The 24741-nt window shown below is 42.2% G+C and overlaps 1 protein-coding gene across 1 annotated transcript in view; it reads left to right on the top strand.

Moving 5' to 3' along the window:
* The window catches only part of LOC111656079 (uncharacterized), a 29649-nt gene extending 5469 nt beyond the window's left edge, over window positions 1-24180 (top strand). The window contains exons 2-12 of the mRNA XM_087174357.1: window positions 7073-7225; window positions 8920-9027; window positions 14324-14561; window positions 15299-15529; window positions 17072-17178; window positions 17542-17689; window positions 18374-18426; window positions 19659-19756; window positions 19859-20084; window positions 21082-21312; window positions 21698-24180. Of these exons, the coding sequence (XP_087030483.1) occupies window positions 7073-7225; window positions 8920-9027; window positions 14324-14561; window positions 15299-15529; window positions 17072-17178; window positions 17542-17689; window positions 18374-18426; window positions 19659-19756; window positions 19859-20084; window positions 21082-21312; window positions 21698-22933 (2829 nt within the window). The 3' untranslated portion in view covers window positions 22934-24180. The remainder of the gene's footprint in view (window positions 1-7072; window positions 7226-8919; window positions 9028-14323; window positions 14562-15298; window positions 15530-17071; window positions 17179-17541; window positions 17690-18373; window positions 18427-19658; window positions 19757-19858; window positions 20085-21081; window positions 21313-21697) is intronic.
* Window positions 24181-24741: the final 561 nt, after the last annotated feature.

Raw genomic sequence — 24741 nt, 5'->3', positions numbered from 1 at the left:
AAGGGACGCCGGGTCGTTTTTTAGAGAAGCTCTGCTACAGACCGTTGCTGCCACAGAGAGCGGAGGAAACACTGTATATGCATTTTATTTAGTGAATCTTCACAAGCCATCTATCATGAGTAAATGGGTAGCAGCTGCAGAGGCGGCCACACCCTGAGCTTATACACTAGGCCTTTTATTTCCTATGGATAATAAGCTTTGGTGAATGTGACTTCTCCTCGGCTTATTTTAATTCACTTAATATGAAATATCGAATCTGCCGTGCACTTGAAACTACAACTGCAACGATCAGCTGATTGAAAGAAAATCAATCAGGAAGTGTTTTTATAATCATTTACCAACTTCTGCCAAACATTTCTTTTCCTCCTCTGACAGTATTTCCCTTGTTTTACAAATAACTACAGCTGAAAGGATGAATCCACATCAATCTCATAATCTATTATTTGTTGTTTTTTCAATACCAAAATGTTCTGGTTCCAATAAGTTCATGGACTGAAAATAAATTGGCAACAAATTCACAATCAATGAATCATCCCTTAACCAAGAATCCTCTGGTTTCAGCTGCTCAGATGTGAATGTTTTCCTGGTTATCTCAGTTTTCTGTCGCAGTAAATTGAATATTTCTGTGTTCTGGGCTGTTTATCAGACAAAGAAGCAAATTTAAACCTGTCAACTTGGACTTTAATCGATCAATTAGATGAGAAAGTAATCGCAGGATTGATTATCAGTGGAGATAATCACAAGTTGCAGCTCTCTATATGAAACATCTTTGTGTTTTTATCTGTTATTTGGACAGAAAACGTCACTTTGGGAAATTAGTGATGGAAATTCACCTCAGCAAATATTCTGATAATAGATTGATTTTTTTTTTATTTGATCATTAATAATTAAAATTTTTTTTTTAAAGCAAAATCTTTCAGCTTCTTAAATGAGATAATTAGCTGTTTTGGTGTCACAGTAAAGTGAATATATCTTTGGGTTTGAGACAGAATTATAAACCAAACCGATCGATTAATGGAGAAAATAATCGTCACAATAATCTGATTGGCAGATTATCGGATAATGAGAATAATTGTCAGATGCATTGAAATGATAAACAGCAAATTTAATAAGTGGCTTGTTTTCAGTTTGGATGTTTGTCACTGAGACGTGTTTGTTGAACGTCGCGGCTCGTTTGCAGCTTGTGTGTTGCAGCTGTGCGTCTGCAGATTGTGTTTCATGTGAAGCTGGGTGTAATTCGGTCTTTTCTCGCCTCTAGCTCCAAAACCAGAGGATCACAGAGGAGCAGGGGCTGCGTGATGGAGTCGGTGTCAGGAAAACGTTTCAGTGTATAGAGCTGTGCAGACTGGATCATGCCGTCTGCTGCGGTGCGCAGAAAAACCGCATGTGAGCAATTTGCCTCGGATGGATGAACATGAAGGCGAAAAACACCTGCATTAACGTACAAGTCTGGCGATGTTCTGCTTTTCCTTTTTGTCACTAAATCCCATAAAAAGACTCAAACCAACATGAATGTCTCCCGCCGACGGTTGTGAGGCTGATATATCTGATTCCTCTCAGCCATAGAACCCCATTGTTCCCAAAAACTATTGAAAACTGAGCCACACTGTTGCACTGGGCGACGTGGATTAGTCCGCCGCTGAAAATAGTCCCCGACAAATGCCCCCACTTCCTCCTGTTTGTTTGATTGAAAACTACAGCAGGCAGCTGTTTTAGTAAATTATTGAGACTTTTACAAAATGAAACTAAATATTTATGATCTGTTTTTAAAGTTTCACATCTTCAGTGGGAACCAATGAGCTGAGAGAGACACTGACAGAAGAGGGAAGTCAGAGGGTTGGGAGATAAACACTCAATATTGACTGCAACAACTAGTCAATTAATCAATCAGTCAATTGTCAGAAAAACTATTTTTATAAAGAAATAATAAGTGCCGCTTTTCTCTGTTTTATATCATTATATATTGAATATTTTTAGCCCGAGAGAAAGTGGAACTGATATTTTCTGACATTTTATAGACTAAACGATTCATTCATTAATTGAGAAAAATAATAAAGTCCTTCGTGAGCCTTTTGCGTATTTGAAATTTCAGCCTGACGTGAAGGAAACGGAATAAGATATCTGTTGGAAGAACAAACTAGAGCTGAAACGCTTTGTTGAATAGTTGATGGACGGATGTTTTGATAATTGAATTAAGCAAAAATGCAAAAAATTCAGTGGATCCAGCTTCTCAAATATAAATATTTGCTGCTTTTTCTGTCTCTTTGATTGTGAACTCATATCAGACAGAACAAACTACATTTTAAAGATGTCTTCTTGAGGTTTGGGAAATTGTGATTGTGATATTTTCCCCTATTTTCAGACATTTTTTATGGACCTGACGATGGTTAATTATACGAGAAAGTAACTGGCAGAGAAACCTCTACTGAAAATAATCATCAGTTTAGTTTATCCGTGCTTATTTGTGCCAAATAATAAAATAAATGCCACGTTCTCTGTCTAACCAAAATAACTAAAAAATCTGAACTGAAACTTCAGTTGGGTTGTGTGAGCTGGAGTTAATGTGCCCTTAGGTTTCAGTGAAACACAATCTGCTGCAGCTCATGAGCAAAAAATGACGAAAATGATCCTGATTCGAAACAAGGAGGTGATTCATGACATCTGTTTGAATTTGTAAATTTAACAAACGTGTGGAGCCGTAGATAAAGAGCGCTCCGTCCGGGGCTGAGAGAAGTCCACGTTGTTTGGGTTTTTTCAGAGCGAGGAACTGGCGTAAGTCGCCTCGGCCTGTGGATTTTGTGGTTATGTGTGAGCACATTAACACACGGCCTGAGGACTGAAGCTGTGGCTCAGGATCCAAAATGGCAGCTCACCATCCTCCTGACAGAAAACACAGCTCATCGTTTTGGGTCACGCTGTTAAAGAGAATCTGTTTCCCTGGTACTGAGAATTGAGAGGCATCCATCAGACCTCACATGAAACACAGCGGCCTTGTATTTAGGAGAAAAACCTGCCTCCATGTCTTTGGTGTGTTTTTCTGTTGTAGCTTCTTTTTCTTTTTTTCTTTTTTTCCTGTGCGCTCCTCGGGGTGTCACGGGCCCCGGGCTCCTCGCACTTCCTCTTACAAAACAGTGAAATCAAAGCTGCAGGTTTATTCACCAGCAGCAGCAGCACAGACAGTATTGGCTTTCAGATGTATGAACCCACTCAAGGTGCGCTCGATTTATTGTTCCAGCCGTGTAAACACTCGCAAAATGGGAGCTTTGGCTGCTTTTTGAAGTCGAGTCTTATTTATACAGTCCAGAATCACAAATCACAAATTTTGCTCAGTGCAGTCTGTAGAGCTTTACGACGCCCCTCTGTCCCGAAGACCCTCCGATCATATAAGGAAGAAACTCCCCCAAAAAAAACCTTTTTTAGTGGAGAAAAAAATGAAACAGCAACAGAAGTTAAGGCGAATCAAGCGCTCCTCGTCACATCCACAGTGTAAACACATAAGAAGTTCCATGTGAACTGAGCTGTAGGTTGACTTTTTTTTTTTTTTTGCCAAATGACACATCCGCCATTTTGGGGACAGAAAAGAAAAAGGGAAGCAGGACTTATAGAAACACTGCTGTCAGGAGGACACGCTTAAAGTTCATGAACAGATTATTAATGCACATTAAGCTGTTAAATATCTGACATTTTTTAAAGAGCTGTAAAGTTTACACTGCATTAGTTTTGCATTCTTACAATATTCTCATTATTCTCTTGATAAGTAGTAAAATACTGCTGCAGCATGGATGCATCACTATTAATAATCTAATAACGTCATGTATGGTAATATATCGGTCACAGTGGATGTTTTCACTTCAGGTTTTCATTCTCTTTATACATTTCAGTAGGTTTTGAACATATTACACCATCCTTTTACTTAATTACCAGATCTATTTAGTTCTTCATTGCCGGTTGAAAGCTCCAGAAAAGCTAGTAATGGGATCTGGAGCTCAGCTCAGAGAATTTAATGTCTTTTATTTGTGCAGAATTTCAAGAAAAGAAGCTGACATTGTTTTCTCTCTCCCGGGAAATTGTGAGATAAATAATAATCTCTCACCGGTGCCTCAGTCAATATGAGCCTGAACAATGGGCTGCTGCTGTAGTGAAGCGTAATGACGGCCTCGGTGCTTTCTGTGAGGATGCATTATATGAAACAACAAAACACCGAGCTGCTGGAGGAGAAACTACAAGCTGCAATTTACTCCGACTCACGGTGTCAAAACATCCGTCTCTTTTAAAATCTCATGAAACGGAGCCATGAACTAAAAAGCCACACATGAAGTCATCGCAGTATCTGTCAGAATACGTCCAAACACTCCAGGGATTAATCATCCAGAGTCTATAAAGCAGGAGATTATCGTTCTCTGGAAAAGGAAACTTCAGAAAATGTCAGTTCTGGTAAAAAAAAAAGAAAAGAAAAATGCCTTTTTTGTCATTTTTGTCAGGTTAGTCAGAGATATTATGTAAGTGGATGAAGAAAATACTCTGAGTCAGACTCACATTCACTTTGCAGTCAAACATTTTCATGGAGAAGTTTTAATGCTGGTTGAAACTCTCCTGTAACAAAAGTCTGTCTTTGTTTCACTGAAGTTTTCTCGGTCATTTTGAGCTGCGATGGTTAATCAGTTTATTTCTCCGTCAATCGACTAATTGGCAATTATTTCACTTGTTTTTTGAGTCATTTTTTTCTTAAAAGAAAATATGTTTCTGGTTCCAGCTTCTCAGATGTGAATGTTTTCTGTTTTCCATCGTCTGCTGTGACAGTAAACTCAGTGTGTTTGGGTTTTAGTCTGTTTATCAGACAACACAAGACGTGAAGAAACAACTAATCAATTACTTCAGATAATAATCAACAAATGAATCAATAATAGAAATAATCATTAGTTGCCATATTTAATGTTTGCTTTTTTTTACTGTGCAAACAAATAAACAAATTAAATGGCTTTTATTTTGAAACACTTGCAGGAAGTGTTTAGTTGGTCACTGGGGGGAGTTTAGCTGCGACCTAAACACAGTTACTGTTCTCAGCCAGCTTCTCTTCTAAATGTGAAAAGTTTCCCTCCCTGAGCAGGAAGTGAGAGAACATTTACCAAAATAAAAGCACAGAGTAATAACTTTTAAAATGTGACTGCGGGACCCTCTGATTGGAGAGTAAAGGTCACATGACTTTGTGCCACATTGCCCAGCATACTTCCTCAAATTTAATATCTGACCTTTGATTCTACAAACACAGATTAAACATATTAAACATTAAAACAGATTCAGACTTGTGAAATGTCAAATTCATTACACGGTGCACGTGTACAGTAAATAAAAGTTCCTGTCAAAGCAGATTAAAAAAAGGCAGAATAACTAATGAACAATATCTATAACGAATAGATTCTGAATGATTAACTACAGCGGGTGGTTTTATTGTGGTGCTCTGGAAATCATGTGACCTCTCTCCTGTGCAGCTGGATGAAAGTACAAGTCAAACAGCAGAATAATGTTTATTAATTTACCCTTTTAACTGCTGATGTGTTTATTTATTTAACACACAGGCGTTCAAAGGCCTTTTAAAACAAGTGTGACCATGGTGGAATGATAACATTTCTTTTTTTCATTCACATGTTTAAACACATGAGATCTGTAAAAGAAGCGTGACACACGCAGATTATTAAGATCAGACAGGTTTGTACATGTCTTTTAAATTTCAGCCTTTTCTCGTCATAATATTTAAAAACCTGCATCACTCACTTCAGACGAACATATTTACAGTCGGTATCAGGGGCTGCAGATACGACTCTGCAGCGTGAGGAGTTAATTTTTAACATTTCCTCTCTGAGGTGTTTAATATATTACAATATCCTGCTCTGAGAGCTGTTTATACATGTGAAAATGTTGCCTCATTGCAAGATGGTGCAATTTTATCATCAGAGGTGTTGATGCCAGAGGTGGATTCTGCAGAATTTATGGTTTGAACACGCCCAAGCAAATGTAGGGAGGACTCCTGGCATTTAAATTTAAGTCTCATAGTTTCATCTCCAAAGTATTTTCCCTTTTTTTATTACAGGGAAATGTCAAATTGACCCGTACCTGTATTTTAATTTGGCATCTGGACATTGTTGGAATGTGAACTGGCTCAGACAGAATTTCAGAGCATTGTGAATATCCCTTAAAAATGATCATACATCTCAGTATAAACAATATATTATAGAAAGATAGAAGCAGCATCATACTAAAAATAAGCAAATAAATGAATCAACAGACACATGAACATGACACATGAACTTGAGAGGTAAGAAAACTGTGCAAATTAAAATAAAAAACATGCAAATTAGATTCTCTGAATTGTCATCTAAGGAACCTTTGACCTCATCTTCTGATTATTATTTCCATTAATAGTCTATTAAAAAAAAAAAAAAACTGCCCGGCACAGCTTTGCAGGTCCGAGTGTGACGACCAAAAGTCCAAACACCCAAAAATATTGAGTTGACAGTGACATATGTCAAAGAAAAGAAGGAAATCCAAACACTTCAGAGGCTGGAATCAAATAATATTTGCCGTTACTTCACTAATAGTCGACTAATTGATTCATCGACTAATTGCAGCATTAAACAATATTAGATTGTTTTTGTTTTTGTGATATTTTTTAATTATCCTCCTTATCTAGGACGTGTGTGTGGTTGAACCTGTTGTTGTATGGCTGGATTTATTATAATTAGCTTCAGTATGAATGATATTTCCTTACATATGGAACAGAGCTGTTTCATTTCAGCTCTGCAGCCTGATGAGATTTCCTCTCTAACTCACAGCTCATCTTTGAGTTTCATTTCTGACTTTATTTCCCCTCTGGACTTGAGTCAAATGTGACTGTATCAGGAACCTGTGCTTCTTTATCTGTGTCCCCTGAGGTTCAACTCAACCATAGATGATATTTCTGTCTGCAGAAGAGATAGACTGGACTTTTTTTAAAACTCTGACACTGAAAATGCCCGTCGAGCCTCCCAGGGATCGTTAACTCTTCCTCATCTGTGCTGTCTTGTCTCTCCATCAGTGGTTGGGTGCTCCCTCCTGCCAGCGGGGCAGCTATGCCTTCTATAAGTCGGTGAGCAGCAGAGCTCAGCCCGACGGGCCCGTCCAGGTGTGGAAGCTCGGGGAGTTCTACTTCATCCGCTGTGGACCGCAGGATCCCGTGTGCGTCGCTGAGGTGAGATACCTGGTTTTTATTTGACTCTCTGCTGCATTAAAGCTGCTGTATATCATCAACAACAACAACAACAACAACAACAACAAGAACTGTTGCAGCAGAAACCTGCGGGTCTTTGAGCCTGATGAACCTCAGTCCAGGGTCCAGACTTTCACATTGTCAGCAGTGCTAACCAGCTACTAGTCAACTGATCTTGACGAGTGCCCCTCTAACCGCTGACTATGACTAACTAACCCAAACTAACTCCACAAACTGAATTGAAAATCGAATCCTAAATGGGTCACACTCCTGCTCACGTGAGCTATAGAAGAGTGATATGTTTTATTATTGAGTCTACATCCCACAGCAAAGCTAAATTTAGTCCATTGAGGTCGTGAGCTGAAAAAAGTAAAGACACGTGTGAACGAGCCTGCGTTGTATTTAGGTTGGTACAGTTTTATCGACAGTGATTGATCAGAATGAAAGATGGAGATGATCATGTATTTGCTCTGATACAAACGTGTTAAAGAGCTTTTATTCACTGAACAACAAATAATGACATTACATGAGATAGTATTTGTACTTTATATTTTTACTCCACTACATTTATTTCACAGTTACAGCTGCTGGTTGTTCACTTACATGACATATAGTGATTAAAAATGTCAAATGAAAGACTTTTAACTTGTGGGCTACATCGAGCCACCATCGTCCACTTCATCATCAGTGATTAAACATCATCATCACCGTCCTCGCCACATGATGATTCATGAAAACCCCTGCTGACAAATTATGGCCACTTAGTGTAAAGATTAAAAAGTTGCTGGTGAGATGAAGCACTGAAGGCTCTGGGTTTTACTTGGAATACAAGGATGTGCATCACCATGTGAAATGATCCGCCCTCATTCTTAACTCCTGAAGTCTTCGTCCTAAAAAGCTGATTGGTTGTCTGTACATGTGGCTGAGACGTCGGCTCTCCTCTGGGGGAGCTGCAGCTGAGGACATCAGGTTGTTTCCTCGATTACAGAACGAGGTTTCTCTTCATCATGAGCGTTACCTGAGGCCTGCACTACGAAGCAGGTTAAACAGGATAACTTTCCCTTATCTGACTAAACTCTAACTGAACCTAACCTGTACTAACAAGCTGGTTATCACCTGGTTCAGTTAATCCTGGTTCATGTGAAAGAGGCGCAGTTTTTAATTATAAGAAACATGATCATAATAAAGTATTAATGTGTGATATGAGAGGAAACGCTGATACCTGCAGGTAATGTAATAAAATGATATTCAACCAGGTGAAATGTAAACAACATGATCACATGACTGGAATAAACAAGAAACACTAGAAATAATTAATAATTATTAAAGTCAGACTGATGTTATATTGAGTATTTTCGCTCTTTCGTCTCAGGATGGACAAACTGTTATAAACATGTGATGCAGATAAAACAGTTCAAGTTAATGTTCGACTGTTTCTGCTGCAGAGATGGGGAGAAAGGAAAGAGGAGAGAAGTAGAGAAGCATCAGTTACCATGGAGATTTACCCTGGTAACAAGTGAACCACCGTTGTAGGACTGAAAACCCAAGTTACCTCGATAACCTGTAATCCTGCTTCGTAGTTCAGACCTCAGGCCTCTGATCAGCAACACGGCATCTGTGTTTACACCTGTGTTCTTCTTCTTCTTCTTCTTCCTCCATTTCTTCTTCGTGTGCAGGTGACCTTACTGTGGGAGGACCAGACGCGACACCACCTGCTGGCCAGCGCCAGGCTTTACTTCTTACCCGAGGACACGCCAAAGGGCCGGACCAGGGAGCACGGAGAGGTGGGTCAAAGGTCGGGGAGACTGGCTCCTCCTCCAGAGATTTAATACTGAATCAAAGCTGATTTGGATTTGAACGCCCTCAAAAAGTCGGTGACTAACCTAAAACATAAAACTGACTATAATGGCTTTTGAGTAGTTTAAAAAAAGGAGTTCATACATGCCTTTAGAAGAAATTCAGATTAAAATTCATTTAGTTTGAAACATAAATTAAAAAGAAAGCTATTGACAAATATCTGAAAAGCTCCCGTGGCTCATTAACATCCTCAGTTTCCAATATCAGAGTCACATCATGAGGTGAAAATTACATCCGTGGAACATCAATCAGCTTCGAATTAATATGATGAAAACAGATGCAAAGGTATTGAGGTATTATTATTATTATTATTATTATTATTATTATTATTATTATTATTATTATTATTATTATTATTATTCTGACGGATGAACTCGCTGATTTACATTGCGGTGCATCTGCATAATGCAAAGTCCTGCTGCTTTGGCTACCAGCAGTTCCTGTTCCGGTACAGACGACAGTCACCAGGATTATTCAGACGCTGAAGAGAAAGGGCTCGATCTGATGATTATGAGACGAGATCTGATGATCGTGAAATGAGATCTAATGATCGTGGGTCGAGATCTGATGATCGTGAGACGAGATCTGATGATCGTGAGACGAGATCTGAGGGAAGTTTAAGCTTGAACTGATTTAACTTCAGAGGTTCTGACTCCACTGTGGCACTAACTGATGAACTGATTCTGGAAAACAATAATTCAACCATGGCTCCAAAGAAGAATCAATTTCTGTCCTGCGTTCAGAGGGGAAAAAAATAATTTAAATTTAATTGTTTATTGAAATTAAAAAAAAAAAAAAAAAGGTATTTTTTTGTATTCTTACTTTATTCATTATTTAAAAACACTGTAAATTATCACTTTAAAAACAAGACGAGGTATAAACCTAGTATATGGCTGACTGGTCCATAGTCGGACCGGCCATCAGGACAAAAATAAACTGCTGGTGCCTTTCATATAATGTACATGCTGCATTTCCACTGCTTTGATTGATTAATCAAACTATATAATCAATGGCGTTTTCAATACTTTGTCGGCATAACGGTGGCGTGAACCTTGAGCCTCACTGATTTAATCCTTTAGATTAGAGAAGAGAAACTTTGTCGGTGTCACAGAACGAAATTGAGGCGTCACAGCAACAACAAGGAAGTAAAACAGACGGTGGAGGAAGTGCTCAGATCTCTCACCGCAGTACACTACATACATTATGCAGATCAAGTTATTGGATTAATGTGTATATTACTTTTAATGTTGTAGTTTGTCAGTTTCCCCCCTCGGATTTTTACATCATAATTTATCTGTCGATTTTATATTTTGTCTTATAAAGTACAATATTTGCCTTTTTAAAATGTATAAAGTAGAAATAAGTACATCAAAATTGTACTGAAGTACAGCACTTAAAAATAAATGTAAATGGAAGCAGATGAATAACGTATATAAGTAACCTAAAAAAAAAAAAGCAGAATACCATCTACATGAGTTTAAACTGATCCCAGTCCTGATCCGTTTTGTAACTGAGAGCGAACGTCTCCCTAATATAATCTGGGGAATGCTTTAAGAACGTCTATTAATAACCTCGTCACAGGAACACTGCCTCCTTTTTTTATCCAATCATCTTAGGCCAAGAATCTAAACAGGTTAACCTTCAGTGAAAGTCTCCTCTTGTTGATCGAAAAGTCTTTTATAACCTCATTTTCCTCTGGTCTTTTTCCCCGGTGCTGAGAACAAACAGTGACATTATTTTATGCTCTAATATTATTTGATTATCGGTTTAATTCATAATCGCATCTCTCTGTCGGGAGAATGAGTGAAATGACTTTAAATATGAGAAAAATGAGCCGTGATTTCACACGAACAGGGAAAGAGAAAGGAGATGTGGACGCGTCTGCTGCTGCTGCTGCTGCTGTGAGTGTTTTTGATTAACACAGTTCACATGCAGGCTGCAGCTCAGCCTTCACATGAGAATCTCCCTTTGGGAATCAGACTAATGTATTACCCAAATGTAAATCCCATGACTTGTCTGAAACCAAATTTTCCACATTTTGAACTTAGATATTCCACTGTTGCAGTCTCTATAAGGAGGTTTTAATTTTCCTGGAGGAAAAATGAGGCCTCTGAAAGTTGCTTTTACAGGAATCACTGCCCAGTTTCTTTTATATGAAGACTTTATTTCTAAAACATCCTCATTTGTCTCGAGTGTTATCTTATTTTTTTGTGGAGGATCAGCTCAGTATTACATTGATTTATTGAGTTTTAACATAAGTACGACGAGCATGCATGCAAAGAAAGGAAAACGTGCAGATGTGCGCTGTGGTTTGACGAGTATTCAGCTCCTCATTTACTAAATTTACTTCTTACAAACTACTTTTACTTCCTGGTTGAGAAATCTGGATCAGGTGAAGGAGCAGAGACTATCAAGATGGTTAGAGGAGGAAACATCAGAGACTGTTGAGACCAGAGTCAGAGACTAGCAGACGCAGGAGAGCGGTTAGCGTAGTTAGCATCTTTTATTTGTTTATGTTGTTAATTAGCTTGTTTACTGGCAGTAGCTGACACAATGTTAGCTGTTATGCTAATGCTAACTCTCTCTCTCTGTACTGACAAGGTTTCATGTTTATTTAGCCCCCCCCCCCGTCGCCACAAGCTGACAGGATTGGTTCCTTAGGTTTGTGACGTATGAATCGCTGGCTGTCTGACTCTGTGTTTATGAGACTGTCATTGGTTCACTGCAGTTCAATGTGGAAACACTCAGTGAGGAAATCGTTCTTCTATACAACTGATAACTGCTCACAGACGTCTGAAACAGCTTTAAATTCTGTGAGCTTTAGTTTGAATAAAATCTTATTCAGAGGAATAACTACAGCCGAGTATGAAGCAGAAAGAAAAGTTCAGGTACTCCAGAACATTTATTTTCCACCAGTGGATTTCCATGTCTGAAAAAAGGCTCGTAAAATCACCATTGGGGCCTTGCTCACAAGTAAACTTGGGAGGAGGGGCTCCAGTCGACATGAGGCTTGGAGGAGAAGCTGAAGAGCTTCAGAGGGAAACACCTTTGAAAACACCAGAATATTTGAATTTTCAAAATGCGTATTCGTGGCTCCTGCAGAGACGCTCTGTGTAAGAGCTCCTCAGCCTTTTGCTGTGTTAATGAGTTCACACCTTGCTGCTGTGGGGCAGGAGTGCGAGGAGCTCTCACCTGGTTGCAGCCCGGGGGTTGGGGGGTTTGAGCCTGATCTGGATCACAGCTGACAAACTGGAACGGGAGGAGACGTCAGCAGCAGCAGCAGCTCGATGTAAACTGGGCGAACGGTGACTCAGGCTTTTACATCGTACACACACGTGCGTGTCAACTGTTTGTGTTGAAGGAAACTTGACTGCACTTAATGTGACGGCTCTGACACACGTCTGAAGGACGGCGGCGTCGGCGTGTCTTAATCCCACAAGAGGAAGTCTGCATGTGAGGAAACATTAGCTGAATAGAGCAACACTGTCAGAGACTGAACGAGTCTGAAAACGACAGAAAACAAAGCAAGTTTTTTTAATTGTCTTGCTGCTATGAGCCATTAAAAGTCAGGAGAAGTGTTTCCATCCTCTGATATCTCAGTATCCAGGTTTTCATCCAGCTGCAGCACAAATTTTGGTTCAGATTCTCCAATCGCTGCCGTTAAAACGCTGCAGGAGAAGATGAGGTCAGTCCAAGTTCAGACGATGGAGAATTTGGATTTCCACCTCAGCCAAGCGCAAAAAAAATGTTGCAATATTTATTTTTATTTTTTCAAAGTTTGATGTTTCCGCTCAGTTTTTAAATTTTAAAATTGAAATTGCACATAGCAACAGGCTGATGGAGAATCACCCGCTGTCTGTGTCGTCCTCTGCTTGTGTGCAATAAAACTGCTGCAGGATTTTACACCACAAGTTAAATTTAAGACACTGTTTCCTCTGCGGTGATGAATCAGGTTTTAGTGTCTATTTCTATGTATTTCCCTTTCCTCCACACATATAAACTCCCTGCTCACTTTATTAGGTACACCTATACAGTGCAACGCAACAGCTGTGCTACATATTCTGCATTTGTTGTTGTTGTTGTGTGAAAACAAACGTAAATAAGCTTGTAAAAGGCTGAAAATCTTTTGAATACACAGCCTGTCTTGTTGTGGAGTTTACTTGAGTTCAGATCAGGTTACAGTTTAAACAAAGAAAGATAAAAAAAGACTAAAATGCAAATAGAAAGAGAAAGAAAACCAGTCATTTACAACTGGACTTGAGCAGTTCTTCACAGATGCATGGAAACATTGCAGTCTGTCGGGTGTTTTTCATAAACTTCCTCTTTCGTTTTTGAATGTTGCATCAGGTTGCATGAATTCTCTGATCAGTTAAAACCTTATCTTTAAATGTCAAGATCAACATCTGCCTTTCTACATGTGTCACAGTAAAAATAAACAACATTTACTGTTAGTTTATGGAAGAAAGACAAATCAAAGCATGTTTAAAATAACTGGTTCTGAACAAAGAGCTGGACTGCTTTAATGGATAGAAGAACTGAAGGCAGTAAAATGATAAAAGACGGGTACAAAGGTTTTTAGTCAGATGGAAAATTCATTGAAAAAGGTGAGAGGTAATAAAAAAACAACAACGGAGGAATAATAAAAAATAATGACGGAAAGAGGAGACGAGAAAAAAAGGACATTTATTTAAAAAGCAAGTGGTGGAACTCGTCAGGTGGCTTTTTGTCTCACAGTTTGTTTAACAGTTAAAATGTGAAACGTTATGTAATCGCACTGGAAGGCAAATGCATGAAGTTCATCAGAGCACAGTGCAGTCCGACGGCGAGGTGGTGCTTTCAGGTTTTAATGACAGAGTGGCAGCTGGTTTTTTAAATTGAGATTTTAAATAATTTCTCCTCAAGTTTCAGTTCAGACTTCCAACAGAAGTCGTCCACCTCCTATAATAAAACCTCATATCAGCAGGTTCGGCCTCATCTCTCACTCTGCAGCTCTTTTTTGTGTCGTCACGTAAAACGTCACGACTTCGCCAAACAAGAACAATCAAGACCTTTTTCTCCTATTGGAGAGTTGCAGAGCAGGTGAGGTGTGGGAGGAGCTGAGGAGGTTTGAGGTTTGTGGCACTTGAACGCCACGTCAGAGATTCTGTCTGAACAATATGCAGCATTAAACCTGTTTGACTGAATCATAGATTGAACTTATTTTATGTGTGTGTGTTTGTGTAGGATGAAGTTTTGGCGGTGTCCAGGAAGATGGTGGTGCGGGTGGAGGACCTGGTGAGATGGTCGTGTGCACGGCCGGCAGGTTGGAGTAGCTGTTCGAAGCTGCCGCCGGCGCCACCACCCTGCGGGACCAACGGCCTCCACAAACCTCCGCAGAGCAGCGACGGCAACGACAACAACAACAACAATAACAACAACACAGCGGACAAGAGCAGCGAGCCGCTCAGAGACAAAACCGAGAGTAAGAAACACAGACACACACACTAAACCTAAACATATTTATTCTACTATAAATTCGTGCGGCACCAGTTCGTCAATAACTCCTTTGAGCAGTCAGGGAATGAAATACAGAAATCCTGTTCTTCATCAATAATTTATAATTTCATTTGTTCGATGCTCAGCTTCCATCAAGAAGATAAAGAGCACATAGTGAAATGAACACCTCTGACAGGGTCACATTATTATCCTTGTGAACTTTATGTCTGAGCTGTCGGATGAGACTGCATCTGGTTTTATAGTTGTACCTGATAAAGGTGTTTTTTAGTTGTTGGTGAGTGAAGGTATAAGTAGAACTGTTCAGCCTGTAAAGAAAAGGCTGGAAATCCTGGGTTTGGGTTTTACATGAGTTCGGATCACGTTACAATTTAAACAAAAGAAAAAGACTAAATGAAAAGAAACTGGACTTGACCAGTTCTTCACAGATACATGGTCTTTTTATTCTACAGGTTCTTCAGTCAGTCGATTCTTTAAATGTGGAACAAAACAACAATGATTGACATAAAAAAATGTACTTTTGAATACTTGAGTATTCTCAAAATCAAGTACTGCAGTACTTTAACTTTAACTGAACAACTTTAACTTGTATTGGAGGAATGTTTGACCAGAGGATCTAACTGTGACTCAAGTAACGGAGTTGTGGACGTTATTGATCACAGACTGACATTCGGTTCTCGTGTGTCTCGTGTCTCTTCCTCTCAGACGGCCCGCTGGAGCGTCAGGGCGTCAAAGTGCTCAGCTACCCGCAGTACTGCCGCTTCCGCTCCCTGCAGAGACGCATCCAGGATGGAGCGAGGGGGCTGGGGCTGCAGGACCCCCACCTGCTGGCCCTGGGGGGCGTCAGGGCGCTGCCCAACACCCGGGTGATGTACTGCAGGGACACGTTCAACCACCCGACGCTGGAGAACAGCGCCGGCTTCTCCTGGCAGTTCAGTGAGTGTCTCAGAAACCGGTCCGCAATCACCTCTCAGTTTTGAGTAGGGATCATGTGACGTCTTCACAGGCTCTTTCAAAGTAAAAGTCTCTTTGTTCACCTTTTAAAAAAATGTTTTTTCAATTAAATGTAGGAAAATCTTCCACAAAGACACAAACATCAACTCCTAACAGCCACCAGGGGGCGAACAGGCTCACTGCACCACGCAGGCTCTCATTTGTTAAAACCTACAAAATAAAAGCACAGACTGTATGAGGTGTGTGTGTGTGTGTGTGTGTGTGTGTCGTTCAAATAAAATCTCCATCTGATTATGAGCCTTCTCAGATTTACATCTGACAGCATCACCGCCCCTCCCTGAAAAGCTCCCTGTATTTCTGTGTAACGCTGCCACCTGCTGGTCGCTCCTGACACTCCCTCAGCTCTTTTCATTGATGTAGGAAGTTTCCCCACAGACTTCACATCCACCACACAAAGACTAAGACTAAGGAGTAAGTTATTGACCTTTATGAAGATTAGAAGACAGCATGAAGTAGCTTCATCTTACAAATATTTGGGCGTTCGTATCGATGTGATGCTTTATAGTCTTTGTTTCACAGTGTTGTGTGGAGGCACATTAACAGCATGACTGCTAATGACAGGAACAGGAATAACAAGTCTTTTTTTGTTTTTGTTTTTTTTTTAAACAAAAGCTGGTTATGTAAATGTGAAGCCAGACGCCCAGTTTATTGTTTTAGTAGTCCAACGTGTGCTGAGTGACCTGGCTTGTTTTAAGACGGGAAGAGTTTGCTCAGTAGCTGCGTTATAATCGTACGTCACAAATAAAAGAAACGTCACTGAGGCAGATTTTTATAAATCATTTTTATGTTTGTGCCTAAATTAAAACTTAAACTCTCACTGGGAGGCAGATAATGTGATTAGATGGGCTGTTTATCTTTTAGTTCATCAGGCGCACAGAGCCGCTCTAACAATTAGAATAAACCGGTTGGAGAACATCTCAGACCGGTTCTGTTCACACAGCTGTGAAACATGTGACAGTCCCTTGTTTTCTGACATTTGTAAGTAATTGTTATGGCTTCATTTGCATATTTATTTCCTGTTTTAGTGATGCTGTTTTCAGATCAGCTTGGTATTTATGAACTGTCAGTGGCTACGTGAGCTGCTGAGCTACACTCATGTCCTGTTGGAGAACATGTTAATTTGTCAATAGGTGTTACTGCTGTTGTTGTGGCTCTGTGCATTTCGGTTTGTTGTCTGCTGAGGCGTGTTTGATTTATGTCCCTTTTAAAGTTTTCTAATGTGTCGGTTCAGAGATTCAGAGACCTTTTATTGGATCGTTTAATATGCAGGTGAGGTCATAGGTTTCTAAAAGGGACTATGAGAAGAAAAGGATCATGGGTAGAAAAGGATCATGAGAAGAGTCCAGCTCCTGCTTCAGCTTTAAAGTCTCACAGTAAAAATTATGAATGAATGTTCGACTGAATTCTTCTTCTTCCTTTGAATTTTTATTCATGTTTGTGTTTTTGTTTTGTTTTTTTCTGCAGGATGTCCGTCTCTCAGTCTTCGAGGACGACCTCGCAAGAGGAGAGGCCGCGACGGCAAAGACTCCCCGAACTCCAGCCAATCAGAGTCCTGGATCGAGAGGATGAAGGTTCGTTGTTCGCCGTTTATGAAGTTGTTTATCACAGTGGTGAAGTTTTCTGATCACACTCAGTTTTACATTCGATTTAAAAAAAATTAAAAAAACCTCTGTAGTTGAAAGTGGAGCATAAGATCCTCTTCCTGGAGGCCCCGGACCCCCCAGTCTGCTCCGGATCAACAGCTGACTGATCCTCAGATCCTCAGATACTCAGGACGACCAAACAAAAAACTAAACCTGGTCCTTGAATCGTGTTGGTGACGGTTCACATGCGCCGTTACACAGAATGAGGTGGAAAATAAAATCAGCTAATTGTGTGTGTGTGTGTGTGTGTGTGTGTGTGTGTGTGTGTGTGTGTGTGTGTGTGTGTGTCAGGAGAACGTGATGGGTAGCGTGGAGGTCGGCTGTGAGGGCAGCTGGCTCCCTCACCCTGAGGAGCAGCTGTTCCTGGATCAGCTCTACATCTTCATGGAGCGTCACGGCTCGCCCATCCACAAAGTCCCCAACCTCGGCTTCAAGAAGAGTGAGTCTGACTCTTTCTTTCTTGTTTCCTTTCTTTCTTTTTTTCTGTCTTTCTTTTTTTGTTTTATTTCTTTCTTCTTTTCGTTCTTGTTTTCTTTCTTGTTTCCGTTCTTTTCTTTCTTTTCTTTCTTCTTTTCTTTCTTTGCTTCCTTGTTTTCTTTCTTTCTTAATTGTTTTCTTCCTTCCTTCCTTCCTCCCTCCCATGTTTCAGAGGATGTGGTGTGTAGATGGGGTGGTTTTTTTTTGGGGCGGACAAGTTTCTTTTCACACCTCTTCACTTTATTATGTTGTAGGTTCAATTTTAAATGGATAAAATTGCCATTTCCTCCCATCATCAAATAAAAAAACAAATCAAACATTGAAATGTCTCATTTACAGATGTCTTCAGACTCTTAGTTCAGGACTTAGTCGAAGCGTCTTTAGCAGCAGTTACAGCTCGCAGTCTTCCAGGCAGATCCTCTCAGGCTCCATCACCTGGGATGGGAAGTGTTTAAACAACGGAGTGAGGCACATTTGAAGAACTTGGGTTTTATCAGACACATTTGTTTAGTCAAACTGAGAGTTTTATCTCAGAATTACAGTCTGGTTTGACTTTTATTTCCTGTGTATCATATTTGCATCTCTGCTCTGTTTCCTCTTCCTGTTGCTGCCTGGATTCAAACATGTCCGTCCTCTGTCTCCTCAGTCGACCTCTTCCTCATGTACTCGGTGGTCAAGCGGCTCGGAGGCTACAAGAAGGTGAGTCGCTTCGACTTAGATGGAATAACCTTTATTTAAAGGAATAGTCTGGCATTTGTTTTCCAGCAGAGAAAAACACGAGAAGGTTGAAAAACTGTAGTCTGTAAGTTAAATATTAAACTACCGACTGGATAACTTAGCTTAGCATAAAGGGTTAGCCTGCCGACGGGACAGAAACAAGGAGTCGGGACAGAAACAAGGAGGCGGGACAGAAACAAGGAGTCGGGACAGTAACAAGGAGGCGGGACAGAAACAGTCAGACGGGACAGAAACAAGGAGGCGGGACAGAAACAAGGAGGCGGGACAGAAACAAGGAGTCCGGACAGAAACAGTCAGGTGGGACAGAAACAGTCAGACGGGACAGAAACAGTCAGACGGGACAGAAACAGTCAGACGGGACAGTAACAAGGAGGCGGGACAGAAACAGTCAGACAGGACAGAAACAAGGAGTCGGGACAGTAACAAGGAGGCGGGACAGAAACAGTCAGACGGGACAGAAACAAGGAGTCGGGACAGAAACAGTCAGTCGGGACAGTAACAAGGAGTCGGGACAGAAACAGTCAGACAGGACAGAAACAAGGAGTCGGGACAGTAACAAGGAGTCGGGACAGAAACAGGCAGACGGGACAGAAACAAGGAGTCGGGACAGAAACAAGGAGGCGGGACAGAAACAGTCAGGTGGGACAGAAACAGGCAGACGGGACAGAAACAGTCAGTCGGGACAGAAACAGTCAGTGCAGCTTCAGCTCAGTGCTGCTCTGTTCACAACAAAAGGCTCAGTCCTTCACTCCACCCACTGCACTGAAATGAGCCTTGTACTGAACAATACTGTATTATACAGCATGGTGGTACACCACTAACACTGTATAATGTATGTAATTGTTTTGAACACACACACACACACACACACACACACACACACACACACACACACACACACACACACACACACACACTGTGTTACCACTCCACCAGCAGCACCAGGGCCATAATCCATTACATTGAACTTGAAGCCTGATCTTCAAATACTTGATTTCACTTCATTCATTTCTAAGGAGCTTTAGACTCTTTACAAAATTATAATAATAAACTTTATTGATAAAGTACGTTTACGTTACAAAGATTCACAGATTCAATATTTCATATTTATCCTCATGTTTGATCGAGTCGTTTCTGCAGGATGTCGTGAGTTCAGATCTGATCACCTTCGCCTTTGTGTGTTTGTGTGGCAGGTGACAGGAGACCGACTCTGGAAAGTGGTTTATAACGAGCTGGGAGGATGCCCCGGCAGCACCAGCGCTGCGACCTGCACCAGGAGACACTACGAGAGGTCAGACAAGACGCGCTGACACCCTCCACCACTGAAACCCTACACAGAAGATGTGCTACTGTTAAAGTTTTACGCACTAATCCTTGTGATGTTGCGTCGCAGGCTGATGCTTCCTTACGAGGAGCACCTCAGAGCCGGAGGAGCGGAGTTCAAAATCCCAGAATCCCCCACTCCTCCAAAACCCAGAGGGATCAGAGGAAGGAAACCACTTCCTCGAGGCAGAAAACCAGGACCCAAAGCCAAGGAGAAGAAGATCACAACCCCCGCTCTTCCTCCTCCTCCTTCCCCTCCTACTCCTCCTCCTCCTCCTCCTCCTCCTCCTCGAACTGTAAGTGACAGACCAGCTGCAGGATGTCATGAAATAAATGAGCTGAAGGTTGTAAAAAGGATCAAATACTTCATTTTATTAGATTTTTTTCTTCATGCAGTGACCCCTCGCTGCTCAGTCACACTCTCAGTAATTTACCTCATTCCGTTATTTCATTCAGAAATCATCTGCTCGTTTCTCTGGATAAGTTTGGAAACAATCATCTGTAGCAGCACGTGCCATTAAAAATACATCCATGTGTCAGTGAACATAAATTTACCTTCATAAAACTGCACCAAGGTCAAAGTCACAAAAGATCTTTTGATATGTATTTTATTGGAATAATAAAACGATAAATAACTTTTTTAAAAGCAGATTTTCGATGGTGATGAATTAATAAAGATCCACATCATCAGAGATGCTGGTTTCCCCCTCAGTGTGTATCTCAGCCGTCATGTCAGAATCACTGCACTGACCCGAATAAAACACGAACCCAATTTTCCAACATCTGCTTTTGAGAAAAGAAGAAGACTTGGGAGACACTTTTACATCCGTCCTGTTGAGGACGTTTCCCTGAGATCCCGTTAATCCAAGGAGAGGAGGGGGAATGTAGAATGTGGTACTATGTAGGACTGAGCTGTGTATATAGAAATTAGTTCTTTTATCTCTGTAACTCTAGTAATATTAATAATGCTGTGGTTTTTGATAATGTGTAATATTGTCATCGTGTTTTCTGGAAAATGTTAAAATACCGCAAAAATGTGGGTGAGTTTATCGCCCCCTGTGAACTCTGTCGTAATATGACTGAGTGAACCTGAAGAAGCCACAGGTGAAATGCGTTTTTCCCTCTTTAAAAGTGACAGTGAAGTCATCTCGGCGTGCGGTGGTTTGATTTTCCCCTTTAGTTGTTGCTGCAACCGACCAGCGCCTGACCGCTTATATCAGCTGTTCACTGTTAAACACATGAAATACTTCAAGATACCAGATCTGACCGTTGGTCTCCCTCCTCTCTGAGCAGATCGTGAACCCGAACGGCTCCGTGGTGGTGAAGAGGGGCAGAGGCCGGCCGCCGGGGACACGCAACAAGGCCACGCTGATCGCTCAGGCCAAGCTGCTGGCTCAGCAGCAGGCCAAAGCCAAAGCAGCAGCGGCGGCGGCGGTGGCAGCGACTGCAACGCAGACTCAGCAGCAGAGAGTTCTGCTTCCAGCCAAAGGCAGAGGAGGACCGATGCCCAGCAGCACACACAGGGTAACACCTCAAACTCCACAGTGCAGCAGGAAAATCACATCTACACAAGGTTTTTGCTGTAACCTGAAGGCCTCATGTCGTGAAATAATCACAATATTGCAAAGTATCAGGTTTATTCAAAATAACTGTGATCAGAGTCTTTCTTTATTTAATCATGTAAGCAGCAGAGGTGAAGAAAACAAACACACACACATAATAAACAAGCATCAGAGACGATCACAGAAAGATTTCTACCTGCAGGTGTCACCTGGTTAGATGCTGCTGTCAATCAAACACAGACAGACACGCCCCCTCAGCCAGCTGTGTAATAAAAAATAAAAAAACTATCAACAATAGATTTAAAGGACATTCTCTCTCTGACTTCCTGTTTCCTGTCTTCCTGCAGCCCGTCCAGCCGGCCATCCTCCCCGCCAACATGCCTCTCACCCCCGACCTCTCCCCCATGTCGGCTCCCTTCCTCCCCTTCCAGCCCAAACCGAAGGAGCTGAAGCCGGACAGGGGGGAGTCCGCGGCCCCCGCCGCTCCGGGTGTGCTCCTCTCCACTCTGCCTCGCCACTTCGTCGGAGGATCCCTGGGCGGCTTCAGCCCCATCAAAGGCGTGTGTCCGCTGGACGTCTTCAGGAGCCGCATCAGCCTCCAGAGAGCCCCGGAGAGCCCGGCGCTGACGCCTCAAGACCCCACCCAGCACCATCCGACCGTCTACCCCCTCCAGCCCAAGAGCGGAAGCCCGGACACCCCTCATCCCAGCGGGGACCAGCCTCAGCCTCAGCCCCACCAGCACCACAACCGCTGCTCAGGGTGTAACGGGGACGAGGGAGCACAGAGAGGGGGCAACCGGGACGCCAGGAGCCGGCCCCCGCTGCCCCCTCTCCGGGTCCTGCCTCTCAACCTGGACTGCAGCGTTCAGGTGTGCCAGCTGATGAGAACTCGTTGTCTGGACTCGTCTCAGTTGCAGACCTTCACCCGCCGACTGTCTGAGGCTCTGTCCCAGGACCTGAGCACCAAGCCCCCCTGCTCCCCCATCACCCCTCCCCCCGAGCAGGCGCTGCCTCTCAACCTCAGCAAACGCTTCACGGTGAAGAGACCCAGCACGGAGGGGCCGGAGCCGAGCCGGGCCGCGATCAACGGAAACACAGATCAACCATCGTCCAAGAGACCCAGATCCGGGTGCACGGACCAGGCCGAGGACTTCGCCCCTGGGTGCCGGTCCGGCTCCGGGGGGAGTGGAGGAGGGCAGGACGTAGAGATGAAGAACCAGGAGGAACCCGCAGACCTGAGCTCCCCGAGCAGGATCAGGGCCTTCCTGCTCGGGCTGCCGCCCTTCCAGGTGAAACTGGAGGAGGATCTGAACGGGACCAGGTTTGGGAAGTTTCTTCCTCCGGGATCTGAGGCCGAATCCCAGAGGACTGACACAGAGAGAGGGGAGGGGGGCGTGGTCGTAAAGAAGGAAGTGAAGCAGGAGCAGGAGGAGGTGGTCGACCTCGAGCGCCGTGAAACTGAGATAAGCAACAAAGTGCAGAAGTCGGAGCAGGAGGAGAAAGGTCCCGCCCTCTGCTCCGGACCTGGACCTGCGGAGCTGAAGAGCGCCGGCTCCTCAAACACTGACACACACTGTTTTTAGCGTTTGTCCCTGTTGTGATCAGAAAACTGTCGATCGGTCGGAGATTAGTCGGTTGTTGGAATCCGGGAAGTTGTTTTCACCGTGGGGTGCGGTGTCGGTTTTGGATGTGGGTGAAATCCTGAACCCACGAAGCAGGGACGTTCGTTTTCCTCATCTTTGAGAACATATGAACTCACAACGTCTCTTCCTTTCCCCTTTTTTTGTTTTTTATGTCTCCTGTTATTTCCTGTTTTCCTCTGTGGTTTTCAATCAGGTCGTTGATTGAACTCGACACAGACTCATGACAATCACACATCAGTTTCTCTTCCTTCCTCTGTTCGTTTCTCTTTAAGGTAAAAAAAAAAAAAAAAGAAGAAACGGAGGAGCGAAACTGAGTCTTTAACAAACACTGCCATAACCCTCCATGACACTATTAACTCCACTATTCAATGTTAGGGTGAAATATTGAATAAGATCCATGATACTTAAAATAAAAAATCAATATTACATATATGGGTGATGCTATGCATCAAGACGTCATTATTAGCATCTAGAGTGTACTGTAGCTCGGTAGTTTCATTTTTTAAATTGTACTCTACTTCTGTAGAGAGATAGTTATTTTCTGATAAAGTGTTTAGATGTTATGTGGAGCTCCGGGCGAGGAGCTCCTCGGTCTTCACGTTATAGCTCGTTAAGTGAAGCCTTTCTATAGTCCTGCTCATTAGCTGAAATTATATAAACCTTTCTTACACGTATGTGCCTTAAAACGGCCTGCGATCAGTTTCATCGCCGGCTTCAAACACATTCACTCAGAGAGATACCTTGATGTTGGACCTGCTCAGCTTCCTGTCACTCCTCAGCACGTCTCCGTGGAATCCTCGAGTTTCTGTTTCTTTGAGAAACGAAAACGAGACTTTCCTTTTGATTGTTTGCACATACCAATGTAATGCAAGAAGAATGTCCCGCATTCTGCTCTCATCCAGCGTCACAATCATCCTGATGCTGATGATCAATAAACTACGAAACTTTTAAAAGAAGCCAAAGTTTTCAAAATTTAAATGATTATTTTAGCAGCTGAAGAAAAGCTCGTCTGAATAAATCAAGAGCTCTGATCAGGACGAACCTGCTCTCTGTCTTTGAGTTTTTAATCCTCGGTGTTGAGGTTCGATTCCCAGCTTTGCTCTTTGCACCGTAAAGTCCAAACTGTGGCCACACGTTGGCGCCGTCGTCTCGTCTTTTATCACTTCCACTGATCAGCCAATAAGAAATGACATCAGCGCGGGAGGAGGATCATACATGAACATGTAGCCCAGACATTCAGACTACCTCAGGTTCTTTTTTTCTTAAAAAAAAAACATTTTCCACCTGCGTTATCTGTTGCAAAGGGGGTGGAGCTTATCCTTAACACACACACACACACACACAGACGCACTCGGATCTCATTTCCACCTGGTGTTGAAGGTTATTCTGGATTTTTCTTATCGTCAGCACTTTGACTTCCCCGCTTGGACGGAAGAAACTCAAATGTATAGTTTAACTTTTTAAAAGAGGATCAGTAATTTTCCTAAAACAGCTGATCACTGTGGTTTCTAACAAACGAACAGGAGATCAGCTGGCAGACATGTCAATAAAACATGGTTAATCTCAGGTGAAGGGAAGCAATGCTGCTATGCTACGTGTGGACTCTTGTTCGGGGGAATTTTATTTTGAGTAGTTTGACATTTTGCAGGAATAAACTTTAGAGCTTTAGAGTCTCTTGTATGTGGATTTTGTTGCTTTTGGACAGAACCAGTTTATCTGTTTCTCCCTGTTTCCGGTCCTTAGCTCAG

Source organism: Seriola lalandi, unplaced genomic scaffold, assembly GCF_002814215.2.
Source record: "Seriola lalandi dorsalis isolate HSWRI2012SDOR001 ecotype SW California unplaced genomic scaffold, Sedor1 jcf7180002054343, whole genome shotgun sequence".
NCBI lineage: Eukaryota > Metazoa > Chordata > Actinopteri > Carangiformes > Carangidae > Seriola > Seriola lalandi.
The sequence above is the reverse complement of the archived record's forward strand: the minus strand, read 5'-3'. Positions and strand labels throughout refer to the sequence as shown.